We start from the raw sequence: 17821 nt of genomic DNA, 5'->3' as shown, positions 1-17821 counted from the left end.
TGTATCGAATATTACTTAAACTCTATGGAAATTAAGTTAGAAATCATTAAGTTTAATTATAAATAAACTAAATGTAAAAATTTAAGCTAAACATATCTTTTGCAAGATAATCGCCCGAAAGTGCAAAAATTGATTGCAAAATGTATATATAACAATAAGAAAATTAACAATTCTCAAAAGAGTAATTAAGGAAAGATAAAAAATATCATTATATTGATGAACATAAATTAATGTTTAAAAGATGATGATTACCTTTGTTATTTTTATGGACGGTTCATACTCCTCCGTCTCAAATTATTTGTCGTGATTCCTAAAACTTGTTGTCTCAATTATTTATGATCTTAGAATTCAAGACAAAATTAATTATTTTTTTCATTTTACCCTTAATACTCCAATTGTTCTCGAAGACTACAAATATCTCAATAGAGTAAATAATTAACGAAGAGTAATTATATCTTAATACAAGATAAAATAATTAAAACCCCTTTTAATTAATATTTTTTTAAGAGGCGTGTAAAAAAAAAACACAACGACTAATTTGAGATGGTGCAAGTAATGTACTAAAATGGTACAAAGAATACTTGGATAATGTATCGGGTAACACAAACTTGTTTGTTTTGCTAAAACAGTATATCATGAATACAACGCAAGAACCAAAATGACTACTTTTTTTTTTTTTTTTTTTTGTAAATTTCTAAATGGGCAAAGGTGTAAATATACCCCTCAACTTTGTGATTTAGAGCAGATATATCCCTCTTTATAAAAGTGGTGTATATATACCCTTGCCGTTACAAAATGGTGCAAATATATCTCCGCTGTTACAAAATGATGCAAATATACCTTTTTCGCTGACGAATTTTTTTTAGGTTATTTTTTAATTATAAAAAATGCCACGTGACTTTAAAAAAAAGTCTACCCATTTTTTTGAGTAGAAATACTTTTCTAAAGCCACATAGTAATTTTTTTTTTCTGATGGGTCTTGTCTTGTTCGTTTAAAAAAAAAACTCCGTGACTTAAAAAAAAATAAGTCTATCCACTTTTTTAAACGAACCAGACCGACCCATCAAAAAAAAATTACTATGTAGCTTTGGAAAAGTATATCTACCCAAAAATAATGGGTAGACTTTTTTTTTAAAGTCACGTGACATTTTTTATCAATTAAAAAATAAAATTTTTTAGAAAAAACCTCGTCAACGAAAAAGATATATTTGCACCGTTTTGTAACGTCAAGGGTATATATACACTATTTTTGTAACGAAAGATATATCTGTTCTAAATCGCAAAGTTAAAGGGTATATTTGCACCTTTACCCTTTCTAAATAAATCCTTATGTTTAGAATTAAAAGAATATCGAAGGCTCCCTTTCCGGGATTTCGCGTAGAAATATCAAATATGATTAGGATGTGACAATTTTATCTTCTGAACCCAGTGTGCGATACTGCATCCACATCTGATAATAGTATGACGATGATTAGGAAGAATATAAATGCTTTGATTATATATATTTAAGAAAATTAACAAGTTCTTTCTATCATCAACTCACTGATTCTACTTTCCCCTTTAAAAAATACACACTTGGGCTTCATTTCATCAATGTGCAATAAGCACAATCATTAGTAGTTTTTAGGTAACACTTTTTAAGGTATACTTCATCAGCAGGAAAATTTTGAACTCAAAAAAAGATACTTATTGCCTATTGGAGACCATAAACTAGTAATGCTCCAATACCACCAATACCAGCAACAAGACCAATAATGACTCCAATTGGGGGCAGTCCTCCTCCAATTGCTCTCCCAGTGTTAACATCATATCTTGCAAACCTCTTCTTTGGTGCTCTGCATTGTGGACATGCATAGTCCTCCGGCTGCATCCAATAAACACAACAAATCACAAACTTTTTCTTTCTTTCTTGTAGATGGTAATACTACAAAAGAGAGCTCAATTATAACTGTGATAGAAGGGTAATGGTCACGCGCTTGGTAGGTCTAGTAAGAGAATGAGAGTAGGCTAAACCTAGTGAACCCCGGAATGTGAGTTCTTTTACAATTAGATCCCTCTCTAGTCTTTATATAGGCGCACCCTTTGTCCTGAAACAAAAGACAGTGTGGTGGTTGTGCCACTAACGTCATCATCGTATTCAGGATTTTTAATTTATGAATTTTGGATCACAATCTTTTTTGTTCATTGAGTTTTGGATAGATTATTTATACATATTAAATTAATTTCTTAATACAAATACATGGTTTGAGCTAAATCTACTGGGTTCTACCAGACCCATAACCCAAGTTACTCGGACTCTTCACTTTGGGTGCCGCACCATTGTCGACACAACATGGGTGTGTGGGTGTGAGTGTGGGATCCATACCCAATCTGGTCAACCGTTTTTGGTACTTTGACCAAAATCGGCAGAGAAATTCCGGACAGATTCAATGATTTCTATAATCAAAACAAAAGCTAAGGTGGACTTTAAGAAAATAGAAGTAAAATTTCTATGTCACTCATTTTCCTTTTATCACCTTTCGGGATTCTCCTCTTGATCAATATTTTCTCCTTGAGTTTTCCACATAATATCTCATAATTTAAGTTTTATAATTCTATTTTTAGATATTTCAATTATTTTGAGCCGAATCCCCGCACCCGTATCCATAACAAGGATCCGCACCTGTATCGGACACCCGCACCCGAGTCCGAGCAACTTAGCCCATAACTATAATGGTGGCTCCACCCCTGATTTTGAGGAATCGTTCTAGAGAGGAAGACCTAAGTCTTACATCAATTTGACACAGCTCAAATAGCGATCTTCTTACTACTCCATACTTATTTTGTATTCTATTATCATGTCTGGCCAAATGTTTATTACTATGTTAAAATGCTGACAATTAGAAGGACAAGTAGTGACTTCAGAATCTCTGAAATCGTCTAACAAGTTTCTAAAGCCCCAAAAAAAAGCATTTTTTGCGTGGATTGCCCTTCTTTTGGGGTGGTCTTTAAATTTTGCCCCTCATATTTGTGGTCTTTAAATTATGCCCCTCATATTGCTGGTCTTTAATTTTTGCCCTTCGCATTGCAACACTGAACGTTCACGCAGAAATCATGAGGTTCTGAGTTCGAACCCCCGCTCAAGCATAAATTAAAAAAGAAAACTGCAAGGCAAGGTTTGGGTCGCGTGTATGCCGGACCCGGCATAAACTTATGAAGGAATTACCAAAGTTATGCCGGACCCGGCATACTCATGCCTTATGGGCAGACTTGGCATAAGTATGTCGGGTCCGGCATAACTTTGGTAATTCCTTCATAAGTTTATGCCGGGTCCGGCATAACTTTGAGATCTCATGTCAACTTTTTACAGATTTTTAGTGTCATCAAAATGCTCTATTAAAATTCAAGTGTTTTTTGTGTCAATGTGGCCTAAAGACTTTCTTTGCTACATTTCCTGTATTGGATATATTATAACTGCTCTTGTTAATATATTATGGGGTAGTGTTAGAAAAGAGTAGTTGTCGTGATTTTGTTCCATTATATCTAAGCCTAGTTTTTCATGAGTATTAACACTATGATAATTGTTTATAGCATTTGCATGACGATGAGTGGAAGAGGCCACGCACAAAGTTTTTACCATGAAGCCTTTTAGTTCTGTAATAATATTGGAAGGAGGACAATGAAATTCTTCCTAGGTACCCTCATCCGGTGGGGGTATACTTTTAATGAGCAAACTTTTATGCCGGATCAGGCATAAACTTGTGAAGGAATTACCAAAGTTATGCCGGACCCGGCATACTTATACCAAGTCTGCCCATAAGGCATAAGTATGCCGGGACCGGCATAAATTTGGTAATTCCTTAACAAGTTTATGCCGTTGGGGGCATACTTTTAATGGACAAACTTTTATGCCGGATCCGACATAAATTTGTGAAGGAATTACCAAAGTTATGCCGGACCCGATATACTCATGTCAAGTCTGCCCATAAGGCATAAGTATGCCGGGTCCAGCATAACTTTGGTAATTCCTTCACAAGTGTATGCCGGTTGCGGCATAGCGAATTTAAACTCTGCCTTGCGAATTTTTTTTAAAATTTTGACTGTGTGGGGGTTCGAACTTGAAACCCATGGGGTTTAGCCAAAGGGCAAAACTTAAAGATTTCAAATATGAGGGGCAAAATTTAAAGACCACCCCAAAAGAAGGGCAATTCTGCGAATTGCCCAAAAAAAAGAGATCATGATCTTGTATAGAGACACAGGTAAAGCAAAGTGCATAAACTTGCCTGTTCATCGAAAGATTTCGGCAAGGTGTATATGTAACCACAATCGAGGCAAATGTGTGTTGCTCTGGCCTGAGGACAGTAAACTATAGATGATTAGGCAGAAAAACAAATATAGAAGATGAACATGAATCAAATACACATTGAAAGTGAAGATTTTTAACAATTCACGGATCAATACTAGCCTTTTGAGCATCAGATAACTTCCTTCCAAATTGAGGAGGAGCTGGACGCTTGGGCAGTCTTTTAACATCTACATCGACACCTCTGCATCAAAATATCAATCAAAGATATTCAATACATTAAAATATGTTTGTCTCACATCTTTAGCTAATAAAGGTGTCAATTGGCTAGAATTCTGTAATTAGGAAGCCATATCTTATTTCGGGTCATAGGATGGATCCTGCTAATTCAGGATCAACATAAATTAGCATACAGCTCAGCTTTTCAACCATGCAATATAGTTTCATACTCAAAAGTTAACATAGCAAAGAATGAAAGAACAAACAATGACTACAATGACAGAAAACTTATGCAGACTTCTTGCGCATTGTTAATACAGATTTGAACCCATTATAAAAGATGGTAAAGCAAATATTGACCAGGTATGCATAGTATCTAAAGCAATTTTTAAAATCCAATCACAAACAACATACATATCAGTGCTTTTATGTGGAAAAGACTAGTAGCAAGTCAATAAAGATCATATTTCCAAGTGAGATTATCTTCATTTTTGCAACTTATAGAGCCTTAGACAGAACATTGGCTTAGATAACCTCATCACAATGCATAGAGTTACTTTTCCATGTAATTTTCGTTAAGTTCCAAAATCCAAATACTGAGTTGAAATAGGATTTCTTCTGTCATCTTTTTTTAGTGGTTAATTTCACAAGAACAAGTTATTAAAAATACTGCCCAATCTTCATTAATATTGTGAAATTTAAAACTACATCATACATGAGCTGCATTAATCAAGATACTTTCATACCATGCTCCTTTGCTGTAGCAGCAAAACCAGAATGAATATAGTAGCTTATATAGGCAGGCAGTGCAATTCTATTTTACACGATTAGTGTATTTTAACATGTTATAGTAGGTAAATCGCCTTTTAGGTAACCTGCCTTTTCCTGGTTACTAAAGTTAAACTCAAACCAGAAATATAAGGGCAAGGAGAAGCTAACCTGCTAACAACGAAGTAGACAGAGTCAGGCTTCGCCTGGATGGCAGTTTTTGTGAAACCAAGCTTATCAGCTGGCCAGAGTTCGTCGCCGAAGAAGCTACTAGTGTAGACTACCTGGTCACCAACCTTAAGCCCTGCCCTTGCAGCATTACCACCACCCTCTACACCCTAATTCAAAAGATAAAATAAAAAGCTCCTTAATGTCAAATACTCATTTTGAATTAGACCTTATAGCCAATCACAACTAACTTTGTATAGAGTTTAATTAATACACTGTCTAAGAAAATTTACACTATTAGGTAAGTTAATAGCCAATTACAGGTAACCTTCTCAGAAGTATGGCTTGATAGCGTGTTTTACATGGTAAATGACCTGTCACAGCAGGTAAAGTAACACTATCAACTGATAGTGTAAAAACAATTTACAGCTTCAGTACATAAAGTGCATTAGTCGATCTAGATCTAAATCAGTAGCACATCCAGGAATTATACTAAGTTGATCAGCAAAAGGCAAAAATGTCACACTAGGATCTGAACTTGTGATGTAAAGCAACTTTTGAAACCGTTGAGCACTGCACTAAAATCATTCCTTATGTTAAAAGGATTGAGCAAGAAAATTGATTTGTGCCTTATTTGCACGGTGTAAATTTTCGTTGAAGGGGATTCAATTGAACCCCTTGCGTGATGTGTCTACTTAGCACTTTAGTAAAAGGATACCTGCCGATTAAAAACACTTGAAAACTTGGTTACTGGTACATTAATTGTGATAATTTTTTAGTAAGTGGAAGGATATAAAGTCCGATGATGGAAAGCAACAAATTACTGACCGTAATGATAACTCCACCACCTTGCTTTGGACCGAGGGTGAGTCCCAATGGCTTATCAACTTCCACTTCTATATTCTTTGCAGCAGCAGCTTTTCTTGCAGTTATCTCAAGGCCTCTACTTCCACCAATGCTACCATTCCTCTTGCTCTCAGCTAAAAACGAACTCGAAACACCCTTTTTGGCCTCTTGTAGTGATAGCCCTTGAAAACTAGATTTCTGAAGAGGAAAAATATTTTGACAAAAGAAGGAAACCAAAAAATCCACAATTCAAAATACACTATCGAAAATCAAAAAATTAATTTTACATGTTTGGCCCAAAGAAAAAAAAATAATCAAGCCTGCACATGAGGTTTAATCAGGGGTGGAGTAGAGCTTACACGTTTGGCCGAACCTAGTAGCTTTATTCCGAACCTCGTATTTGTCTTAAGAAATTGATTGAATATATGCAAATTACTAATTTAGAACTCAATAACTTAGATGAACTTAGAATCTCGTACCCATAAACTTCAAATTCTAGCTACGCTTTTGGTTTAATAGCAGTTTTTGTCACTCGGTTATTGTTGGATTATGATTTTGGTCATTGTGATATGTGGTTAAGCACATTTAACTTACAATTAATTAAAATGTACACTTTTGATCACCTTTCTAGTGATTATTCACAAATTTACCATGATTGTAAACGTTTGGCTACTTTAATACTCATGTGTGTGGTGTTACTTCATATTTAACCGTAATAGAGTTCTGAAATAGTTCAAATATAACATACTTTACACATTTCAAATAACTAAAAGTTAAATATGGTTAATTAAATATCACAAGAATTAAAACCAGAAATTACCATAAACTAAGGGACTAAAATTGCTACCATTCCTAATCAAATAATTAAAAGTTGTGCGTATAAATGAGATGATCAAGCACTTCTAACAACAAATACTCCTTCCGTCCCAATTTAAGTGTCTTTGTTTGCTGACCACGGAGTTTAAAAAATATAGCGAGACTTTTTAATCTCGTGGTTCTACACTGAAGATGTGTGTAACGTACAAAAATTGTCTTTGAATTTTGTGGTTTTAAACTTGACATGTGTTCCGTTTGAATTGTCAACTTACCAAAATATATAAAGACACACTTTTTGTGACAGATCAAAAAGGAAAGTATATGAATTATACCTGGGATGGAGTGGTGGATGATTTGTGGGATGTGATGGAAGCATGAGATTTGTTGATACTAAGGTTTCTTGAGTAAGAAACCGAGCAAGAAGAGGAGGCAGCACCGGCAACAACAGCGGATGACATGATTTTGGTACGTTAAATTTTCCAGTTAGCAGAGTTTGGAAAAATATTGGATTTTTGGATGTGGTGTGTGCGTGCCTCGTGTCAGCAATGTCGTAAACAAAGGTTGATTATGTGGACAGGACTTTAGTAGAGGATAACAATCTAGTGGCAGATAGCTTGGTCTTACCGGTGAGCCACACGCCCCACTCTACTGTACGTTTTATCTGTTTTAGGCAATTAAAACAGTGTTCGATAACAGACGAGCGAGAAAAGGACCAAAATCATCCATAATGTTTGAGTTTGGATCAAAATTATGCATATTCTTTCACATGGTGCACTAATAGTACATTATGTTTGCATAAGTGGTGCACTTTTAGTCACAATCCCAAATAAATTTAACGGAAAAGAACAAAAATGCCCCTGAACTTTTAGAAAAGGTATAAAAATACCCTTTATTCATCTATTTTGCTAAAACTACCCCTCAATTCAACTTTTTGGCTCATTTATTCCCCTTGACTAACGGACAACACTAATTTTTTTTAAAAAAAAAAAAAAAAATTGCACATGACATTTTATTACTGAAAAATTGATTTATTCTTTTAAAAAGAAATCTGAAAAATCGTTATTTGTAGAATAAGGAAAAATAATTTTTCAACATCCATTTCTTTAAAAAAACAAATGTAGTAAGCCTTTTATATATATATATATATATAAAAAAAAAACAGAATTGGATTGTCATTAAAACATGTGGAATTTTTTTAAGTTTGGAAAAAAAAAAATTAACGGGTGGAAACCCCATTTTTTTTTTTAGAAAATTCAATTTTTAAATCTGAAAAACTGATTGTTTTTTTAAGTAAAATGTGCAAAACTAATACTCCATAATTTTCTTCTAGATTTAAAAAAAGATAGTTTTCTGGTTTTATTTTTAAACACAGTTTTTCCATAAAAAAATTAATTTTTTCAGATTTTTATAAAAATCCAATTTTTCACATTTTGAAAAGAAAAAAAATTAGTGTTGTCCGTTAGTCAAGGTTTTACTCGTTAAAAAAAAGTTTTCCAAATTTAAAAAAATTCCAAGGTTTCAGATTTCTTTTTAAAAGAATAAATCAATTTTTCAGTAATAAAATGTCATGTGCAATTTAATTTTTTTTTTTAAAAAAAAATTAGTGTTGTCCGTTAGTCAAGGGGAATAAATGAGCCAAAAAGTTGAATTGAGGGGTAGTTTTAGCAAAATAGATGAATAAAGGGTATTTTTATACCTTTTCTAAAAGTTCAGGGGCATTTTTGTTCTTTTCCGTTAAATTTATTTGGGATTGTGACTAAAAGTGCACCACTTATGCAAACATAATGTACTATTAGTGCACCATGTGAAAGAATATGTATGATTTTGATCAAAACCCAAACATTATGGATGATTTTGGTCCTTTTCTCACAGACGAGCCTCTTTAAGATATAGCAAAGCCATTATATATATATATATATATATATATATATATATATATATATATATATATATATATATATATTATAAGTATATTCTTAATATATTTTAGTTATTTTTCAAGTATATAACTTTCTAATTTTTAATTTAAGTAGATGTATATTATAAGTATATTCTTAGTATATTTTAGGTATATTCCTAACTTAATAAAAGTAAAAATATGAACACAAGTAAATAGAAGAAAGCTCAATGAGCCATATATTTTATTCATTCTTGGATAACATTTATTTGCAAGTTGTATTTTTTTTAACTTGCAAATAATACATGAGTTGTACAAAAATAGTAGAATAATAAAATCACCAATTTTGAACCATTTCGTTAATTTCCCCCACATCATATTCGGTCATGAAAATATCTTCAAAGTCTTCCATTTGGTCCGGTCCACTAGCTATCAAATCTTCAATTTCTTCCTCTTCGCCTTCCTCCGCTTCTAAGTTTTGGTTGCGTCGCTCCGATCTAATCCAATCGCGAATGCACACTAGTACTTGCAAGCTAAAGCCGGATAATGAATGTCTATGGTCTCCAATTTGCTGTCTTCCTTGGCTAAATGCGCTCTCCGAAGCCACGGTTGATACTTGAACCGTAAGAATATCTCGAGTCATTCTTGAAAGTACCGGATAACTTGCCTTGTACTTCTTCCACAATGCTAAGACGTCCAACTCATCCAGTTCCTTGATATCCACATTTGGCTGCATCAAATAAAAGTTATATTCATCAAAGTTTGCAGTAGAAGAAGAAGTTGGCTGTGAATGTAAAACTTTTAAACCCGACAAGCCCTTTTTGCTACTCTGAGAAGTAGTAGGGCGTGGAGCAACGGGTGTAGCACGTTCTTCCAAACTAGAATAATGAGTAAAAACTTTTCTAAACTCATAATCAATAGCGAGTTCGGCTTCAGCTAAAGATGGTTGAACTCCCTCTTCAATTTCTAAAAATGTATAAATTTGACTAACCAAATTTTTAGTATAAGACACTTTTAAACAAGGATTTAAAAGGGAACCCAATATAAATAAAGTTGGGATGGGAAAAAAATACTTCTTAAATTTGATTATCATTTCAAAAATAGCCACTTGATAATCGAGTTTATATTTATACTCTTGTAAAACTCTAGCTATTTCCGCTAAGTAGGCTAAAATTCCGGTTACCGTGGGATAGAATTGTCTAGAAAAAGCAAGAGTTGCATTATAAAAAATTTCTAAGAGTTCAACACATTCTTTAACATCTTCCCAATGCCTAAAAGTTAACCAATCCTCACTATTAATATTATATTTGTTGTGAACTTGTTGTATGGGAATCCTATACTCATATGCTTGTTGTAGCATAATGTAAGTGTAGTTCCACCTAGTCTCAATTTCTACTTGAATTTTTCTAGGTCTAAGGTTATTTTCCACACAAGCATTCTTAAAATCTCTAATTCTTCCCCTATTAGCATTACAAAAAAGAAACGCAAAAGCATCTCTAACTTTTTGAACAGAATCATCAAAACGCACAAGACCATCTTTAACAATTAAATTTAAAATGTGATAACTATATCTTACATGAAAAATATTTCTTAGCGGAGGGTTTAGTTCTCTTTTTATAAGACTTATCGCATTTGTATTATTAGAAGCATTATCTAAAGCAATACAAAGTGTTTTTCTATAAATGTTAAAAAATCTCATAATAGTAGACATTGAATCGGCTAAAAAATTTCCATCGTGACGACATTTTCCTTCGTCATATAAAAAAACTATAATTCTTTTTTGCATAACTCAGTTGTCATCAACCCAATGACATGTAATAGCAAAAAAATCTAAATGGTTAATACTAAGACCCAAATCAGCGGTAAGACAAACATTACAATTTAAAGAATTAAATAGATGGCGCAAATAAAATCTATATTTTTTAAACAAATCTATAACATTGGCTTTACAAGTACTTCTAGGAATACCCTCAAATAACGGATTATAACAACGTTGAATGTAAGTAACAAACCCCAAACCTGAGGGAAAGGAAAATGGTAAACAATCATAAGCTACCATTTTAGCTATTTCTACACGCTCTTTTTTCTTGTCATACTTAAAATTTCTATCGGTTCGTGGGTCTATCGTCATTTGAATCCACCCCACATTTGAACCCGTTTGCTCTCCCCAAACATCCATATGCTTGGTTCTCATATGACCATTTAGTGTACCCGTTCCACCATCCTTACCAATTCCTTGCTTAAAACTAAATACTTATCCACATAGGGTACATGTAGCTGATTGGTTTTTCATATTCTTAGTCATAAATTTTCAAACTTTAGCTGTTGGCTTACGAATTCTAGGCGGTTTGTCTTGTGTATGTGATTGTGCAGGACATGTATCTCCTATGGAATTTTCGGGGGGTTGTGTTTCATCATCATCATCTAAGTCTTCATTAAAAGTGTCGGTAAAATGTTCTTGCATTGCCTCATGACCTAAAAGTGGATTATTTCCACCAACATCAATACCTAATTTAGGTGTTTCTTCCACAAATGTTTCTTCATTAAGTGCACCACGTCTTAATCTCTTTGACATTATTAAATAGAATTAATTTAAATCACAATCAAATAAATCACAAGAAAATAAATTGCGTAAATTAAATTGCGAAAAATAAATTGCTAGAATTAAATTGCGAAAAATAAAGATAGAGTTGCAACGAAGGTACCAAATTACCGGATTAATTTCCAACAAAGTGAAGGCGGCTAGAATTGCAAATCCACCAAAGTTACTTCGGATTGTTGCAAAATCACCAACTCCACCAACAATATTATAATTGCAAAATTAATAATTGAAAGTTGAAACTATAATAAGACTTTGTGGCTAATTATTGCAAAGTAACTATAATTGAGAGATTGAGATTTGAGAGAAAGATGAAGAAGAGTGAATTGGTGTGAATTAAAATGAAAATGAAGAAGGGTTTATATAGGGGTGGGTGATAGGTTAAAGTGTTAAAAAAAAAAATTGGGGGCCAAAAATTAATAAAATGACCGTTTGGCAACGACCATTTTTGCAAATGGACCGTTGCCAACGGTCCATTAACGCACAGGACAGGCGGCCCAACGACTATTTTTTTTTTTTAATTTCACCGGTTAAACCGGTTTAACCGGTCCGGTTCCGATTTTACCGGTTCCGGTTTCAAAAATATCGGAACGGACTGGTAAATTTTTAAATGGTTAACCGGAATCGGTTAACCGGTTTAACCGGTCCGGTTACCGATTTTAACCGGTTAACAGGTTTACTTGAAATGACCAAATAATTATTTGACTTTGTAATGCGGTCTAGCAGCCTGATTTTGAAATGACCAATGTGTGGTTCATTCTTAGTATAACCTCAGGTTTACTCATGTATTATTCCTAAAGTGAAAAAATAATACTAGTAATAGAAAAAAAAAATTGTGTCTCACACAACTTACACTATTTGTAGTTGTGTGAGAATTTTTTTTGTCTTTCAACTTAATGGATTCAAAAGCGTAAGAATTGAATCTACTAAATTGTGAGACAAAAATAAATCTCATATAACTAATTTCAGTTGTATGAGGTCGTTAATAAAGTTTTTCCTAGTAAAATATTTGCTCTAATAAATACATTTACTGCTGTATTACGTAAAGTGACCTTCCACAGGCTGAAGGTTCATGAGTGTCTTTCAATGGAGAGATGACCGTTGACCAACTTGTTATTGGTGTATCTCCAAGAATTATTTTTAGTGCAGTTCCCACAAAATTAGAAATTCTCTTTCTGTCTCAAATTATATATCATAATTCTCTTTTACATGTCCCTTTAAAATATTAATTAAGAGGAGTTTTTAATTATTTTATCTTTCATTGATAATTGAACAATCATAACATAAATCCATAATTGAAATGTTTGTAGTCTTTAAAAAGAATTACTATTACTAAGGGTAAAATGGAAAAAAGAATTTATTTTGAACTTGTAAAACAAGAAATAATCCGAGATAACTATTTTTAAAAAGCACGACAACTAATTTGAGACGGTAGGAGTACTTATACATATATAAATATTATTGCATGAACAAAATTTAATAACAGGAACACAGTAACCTAACAGCTAAGGTTGATACATCAGAATCTCACCAATGCTTGTCAACTTTTAGTATTGGAATGTGAATTTTTTTTGTTTTTTGTTTTGGCTGGAAATGGTAATGCGTTGAAATTAAAAAGCAGAGTATTTAAAGGTTATTACAGACGGGGAATGCCAAGTCAAGTGTTAAGTCATTCTTTTTTTTTACTGCTATTAATATCCATAAGAACACTCTTACTGAAATGAAAAAAAGGCCTGGAGGTTGCCCCAACTGCAAAAACAATTACCTTTACATATAATGAAGTTTAAACTTTAGAGAACAACAGTGAAACTGAAACAACGAATTTATCAATATCACTCTTGAGTAAATAAAAATGTCATTTTGGTACTGCTTAATTAACTTTAAGGCAATTCCAGTATTGAAGTTTATGGGTTCTGCGTAAATTTCTCAACAAATACACACACACACACACACACATAGGGTTTGAACCTATGTTACTCGGACTCTTAAAAAATATCGACGGGTGCGTGTCGGATCTTCCAAAAGTAGTGTATTTTTGGAGAATCCAACACGGGTGCGGCAGAGTCCGAGCAACTTAGGTTTGAACCATAGGACGGGGTTCTACCCAACTCCCTCCCATGCTAGCTCCTACCTGGATTAACTGATGCTTTATCCTTAAGTTATTGTATCGACATGCAACGTTTCTATCAAACTAGTCCACAAAGCTTCTGCCTAGTGATTTCATCCAGCTGTTCGCCCATCTCTACTGTCAGATGGTTTGTCCAATCTCCAACTTGACCTTTCCTCAAGAAATGCCGGTTCTCAAGAGAAATTTATGGACTGCAATGTAGCACTCCAGTTTGATTTATTTCCAAGCTGCTCAAATTCTCAAAGCTACAAAGCTTTACAATCTCCTGCACAACCTCTTCTCTCTCTTCTTCTAAGCAAAATGGCTTATCCAAGAACTTGGCCAATTTGGTAAGACAGACAATGGGATCTTTCTTCATGTTCTCGTAAGTCAAGAAAAGTACCTTGTCTGGATTTTCTAAGCTTGCCTTCCAATAACCCGAGACATGATCCCAGAAGGGTCCATAATGTGATACCCCTTTGCAGAACAGATCAAATGCGTCTTCGATTGGAAAAGAAGGTAGATCTTTGAGTCTTAATTTTTTCATATAATGCCAATTTGAAACGAGAACATCTTTGGTTTCGCGAAAGACATAAACAATCTTGCAACCAGAAGACATCACAGATGCTGGTAACAAAGAGCAAGGAATGTGGGTCGCGAAAAGGCGACGTGGCAAACATGAAATTCGATAATCTTGGTAGGAAGTTTCATCTTGTATGATGGATTCCAAGAAGGGAATGCAATCTTGGTAAGTAAAGGGTGAGAGGAGAAATCGAATCGATCACGATTCATGAGGGAAAAGATAAGGGCCTTGAACCATGTTGTTCCTGATTTTGGGAAAGTAGCTAGAAGAATATCTGTGGATTGAGCTTCGAAGCGTTGTTGTGCCTTCTCAACTCCTTTAATAGCTACCGGAGTAAACCAAAAGGACTTGTACTGGTAAAGATATTTAGTGGCCCAACCTCTTTCTTTGGTAAGGGCTGTGAGTATATCACTACCATTTTGATCAGCTTTCTTGTATTCATCATTTTGTTCAAACTGTGAACAATGGGAACTCGACATATCCATGGAGGAGGTTGGAATCTGATAAAAATCTAAACCAAATTCGTGTTCACCGGCTCGATCCAGAGCTGCACCTACTCATCAACAAAGAGTTGTCCGTCTTTGTTATGAGATAACTGAAGGAAAGATCAGAATGGCTAATTAATCTTATGTTTTTCCAAGTTTCGCAATCAATACTCCGCTATGATTTGCGATCTGAAGTAACATTTTCATAATCGAGATGATTTAAGAATGCACTTCACCATAATATACAATACTTCCAATATTACTTTTAACTTAGCTAGGTACTAAACAATGTAGACTCTACTTTTATCCAATTTCCTTGCAGCATTTTTTCCCCCTAATGGCTAGCACAGCATTAAGTTAATCATTCAGATAACTAAATCAACTCGAGAAAATTCCTCTTTTTATGTTCACAAACCTACCACACTAGCAGTCCATCAGATACAAGGAGTGTCCAGTTAAAATATGGGAAACTTACGTAAATGTACCCTTCGGCCAACTAGTTTAGCAACATGGCCGAAGTATATACTACCTATACACTTCGGATGTATATGTTGTGTATAGGTATGTATATTATATGTATATCAGTATGTATATTTAATATAAAGTATACACTACTGTGTAGATATTTTGTAAACTAGATGGCCGAATGGTATTTGACTGTAATTTTCTCTTAAAATATTTGCAACTATAACAAAACTAGCTTGAAGATACAATTATCCACAACTATAGAGCCCGTTCAGCTTTTTTGAGTGTTTAGTTGACCAACTTAAAGCCATTTTATGCTTAAAATAAGTCAAAAAAAATAATTGGATCCATTTGACTTAGCTTATCTAAAACAGATTATAAGCTGAAAACAGCTTATAAACTGTTTTTTTTAAGCTCATCCAAACAGGCTCATAATGTCTCTAACTGGCGTTTTCTTCTACGGAAAATGTAACAGTTGTCGGAGATTCAAACATCACTGCTATTCTACTTGTAACTAAAAACAAAAAGGGGAAAGGGTTTACTTTAGGGATTTTGGATCATCAGATGAGGAATGTGGAGAGAAACAAGGATACTTACTTCTTATACTTTTTGCGACCAGATCGTCAATTTCACCCGAGAAATAGAGAGATTGTGGAAGAACAAATTATTTCAAACAATTTTCTGGTGTTTGAACTTAAATTGTGCAAAAATGTTTCTTCAGAAAAAAAAATATCCAAACATTAGACGAAAATTTACTTATACTCCCTCTCTCTCTAAATTATTGGTCATTTCTTTTATTTTATAAGCTCGTTAAGAAATATTTTTTAAAAAAACTTTTACTTGTCCAGTAATTTAAAAATACATCTTCACTTTAGTTGTCACTTTTAGTATATCAACAGACGACAATTAATTTTTTCTGTTTTACCCATAGTATTAATTACTAATTTCAAATCATTTTTCAAGTTCATTAAAAATATGTACTAATATAGGTATCATGGTAAATATGAGAGGAAATAAGATCTCTTGGTCTCTTATAATTTAAATAAAAGAAAATGTCTTTTTTAGATTTCTTATGTGTTTTTTTTCAGATGTCTTATGTGTAAAAAAATGAAGATCTCTTGTAAAACAGTCATAAAACAAAACAAAAAAATTATAAAGGATCAAAAATCCATTTCTCCCGTAAATATAGAGGAAAGGAGTCTCTTGCCCTCTTACAATTTGAATAGAAAAAAAATAGACTTTTCAGATCTCTTATCTGTAAAAAATAAAAATTTCTTTTAAAAGGGTCATAAAACTAAAAAAATAATTATACAGGGCTAAAAAACCATTTTTCCCATAGTACTAATAGGGGCTATGATATAAAATATGTGTGATTTTATGTTAAATAAGTTGGAATAAACTTTTATTTCAACTTTTAACGTTAGATTTTTAAAGGATTTTGGAGGAAGAGCCTTGAAGAATGCCATCCGGTCATTTTGATATTTACCCAGGAAGTAATAATTCCGAGATTGTTATTCCTACCAAATTCCAGTTCGCTATTGAAGTAGTATTAAAAAAAATATATATATATAATTGCGGTATAACATTTTGTAATTGTTAATTCTAAAATTAAAAATTGAACTAAATGTGAAAATAATCCAATATTTTACCCCCGAAATTGTTAATCTTTTATACCACAAACAAATCTAACTCCTAAGAGAGAAATGGATTTTTGGCCCTTTATAATTTTTTTTTAGTTTTATGACCTTTTTATAAGAAATCTTCATTTTTTACACATAAGAGATCTGAAAAAAATACATACGAGATCTGAAAAAGATATTTTTTTTTATTCAAATTTTAAGAGGCCAAGAAGCCTTTGGTTTAAAACTATTTTATCTTGAAATTATAGTCAGGATGATTGATTATAAGTAGATTGTAGCCCAATAATTTGTAGTCCCAACAGCTATACGAAGCTTCCAAGAAACTGCAATAAGATCAACAATTAAATTATTTTTATGTCCTTTTGTTTGACATATCAACAGCCTCATTCACGCCTCCTACAAGTCTAGCGGCGGATTCAGAAATTTTACTCAGGGGGTTCAAAAAAAATAATTAACGTTAAATATATTAATAATGTTGTTTCTAGGAATACAACCTAGGACGCTAGAGATAATATTGAACATTCTGAACCCCTTGAGCTAACCTTTTGCATTTGTTCAGGATATTCAAAAGTATGTATACGTATATAAATACAAAAAATCTACTATATATATACACTGTAATTTTTTGCTGAGGGTGAACACCCTCACTCGGGTGTAGATCCGCCCCATATTAAAGTTGACAAATACAATAATAATGAATCACATTATATGGTTTTTGTGAAAAGTTTTATGGTGTTAGGTATGTCATGTCATGCTTGTGTGAGGGTATCTATTATGAGTCCCGCTCCATTTTAACTTTCCCTGTCTCTTCACCCACCATCGTTACTTCAATTCACCTGATATACCCCTCCAGCCATAACTTACTACTCCACTTAGGCTCTTTGGCTAAGCTTAACAAAAATAATGTTTATTTTTCAATTTGTTTACACAAGTCATTTAATTGTAT

The 17821-nt window shown here is 33.2% G+C and overlaps 1 protein-coding gene and 1 long non-coding RNA gene across 2 annotated transcripts; both read right to left on the bottom strand.

The window, feature by feature from the left end:
* Positions 1-1471: 1471 nt before the first annotated feature.
* Positions 1472-7751, bottom strand: LOC132632225 (uncharacterized). The gene is made up of 6 exons (XM_060348072.1): positions 7432-7751; positions 6266-6481; positions 5441-5607; positions 4445-4526; positions 4263-4331; positions 1472-1864 (listed from the first exon to the last, which is right to left on the bottom strand). Exons 1-6 carry the CDS (start codon positions 7555-7557, stop codon positions 1694-1696), a joined length of 831 nt encoding a protein of 276 aa, XP_060204055.1. The 5' UTR covers positions 7558-7751; the 3' UTR covers positions 1472-1693.
* A 6551-nt stretch (positions 7752-14302) lies between these two features.
* On the bottom strand, positions 14303-15991 carry LOC132632224 (uncharacterized). The gene is made up of 2 exons (XR_009579292.1): positions 15833-15991; positions 14303-14880 (listed from the first exon to the last, which is right to left on the bottom strand). It is a non-coding gene; the product is annotated as an uncharacterized LOC132632224 (long non-coding RNA).
* Positions 15992-17821: the final 1830 nt, after the last annotated feature.

Source organism: Lycium barbarum, chromosome 3 (genome assembly GCF_019175385.1).
Source record: "Lycium barbarum isolate Lr01 chromosome 3, ASM1917538v2, whole genome shotgun sequence".
In the NCBI taxonomy this organism is placed as follows: Eukaryota; Viridiplantae; Streptophyta; class Magnoliopsida; order Solanales; family Solanaceae; genus Lycium; species Lycium barbarum.
This window is presented reverse-complemented; position numbering and strand designations above follow the sequence as displayed.

Bases quoted from the DNA above. Each gene is read 5' to 3' on its own strand.
- LOC132632225 (XM_060348072.1), bottom strand. From the start codon at position 7,557: ATGTCATCCGCTGTTGTTGCCGGTGCTGCCTCCTCTTCTTGCTCGGTT. The intron at 4,527-5,440 runs GTTAGCTTCTCC...ATTTTGATGCAG, and splicing joins GTCTACTTCGTTGTTAGCAG to AGGTGTCGATGTAGATGTTA. The intron at 1,865-4,262 runs GCAAGTTTATGC...TATTGGATGCAG, and splicing joins CGAAATCTTTCGATGAACAG to CCGGAGGACTATGCATGTCC.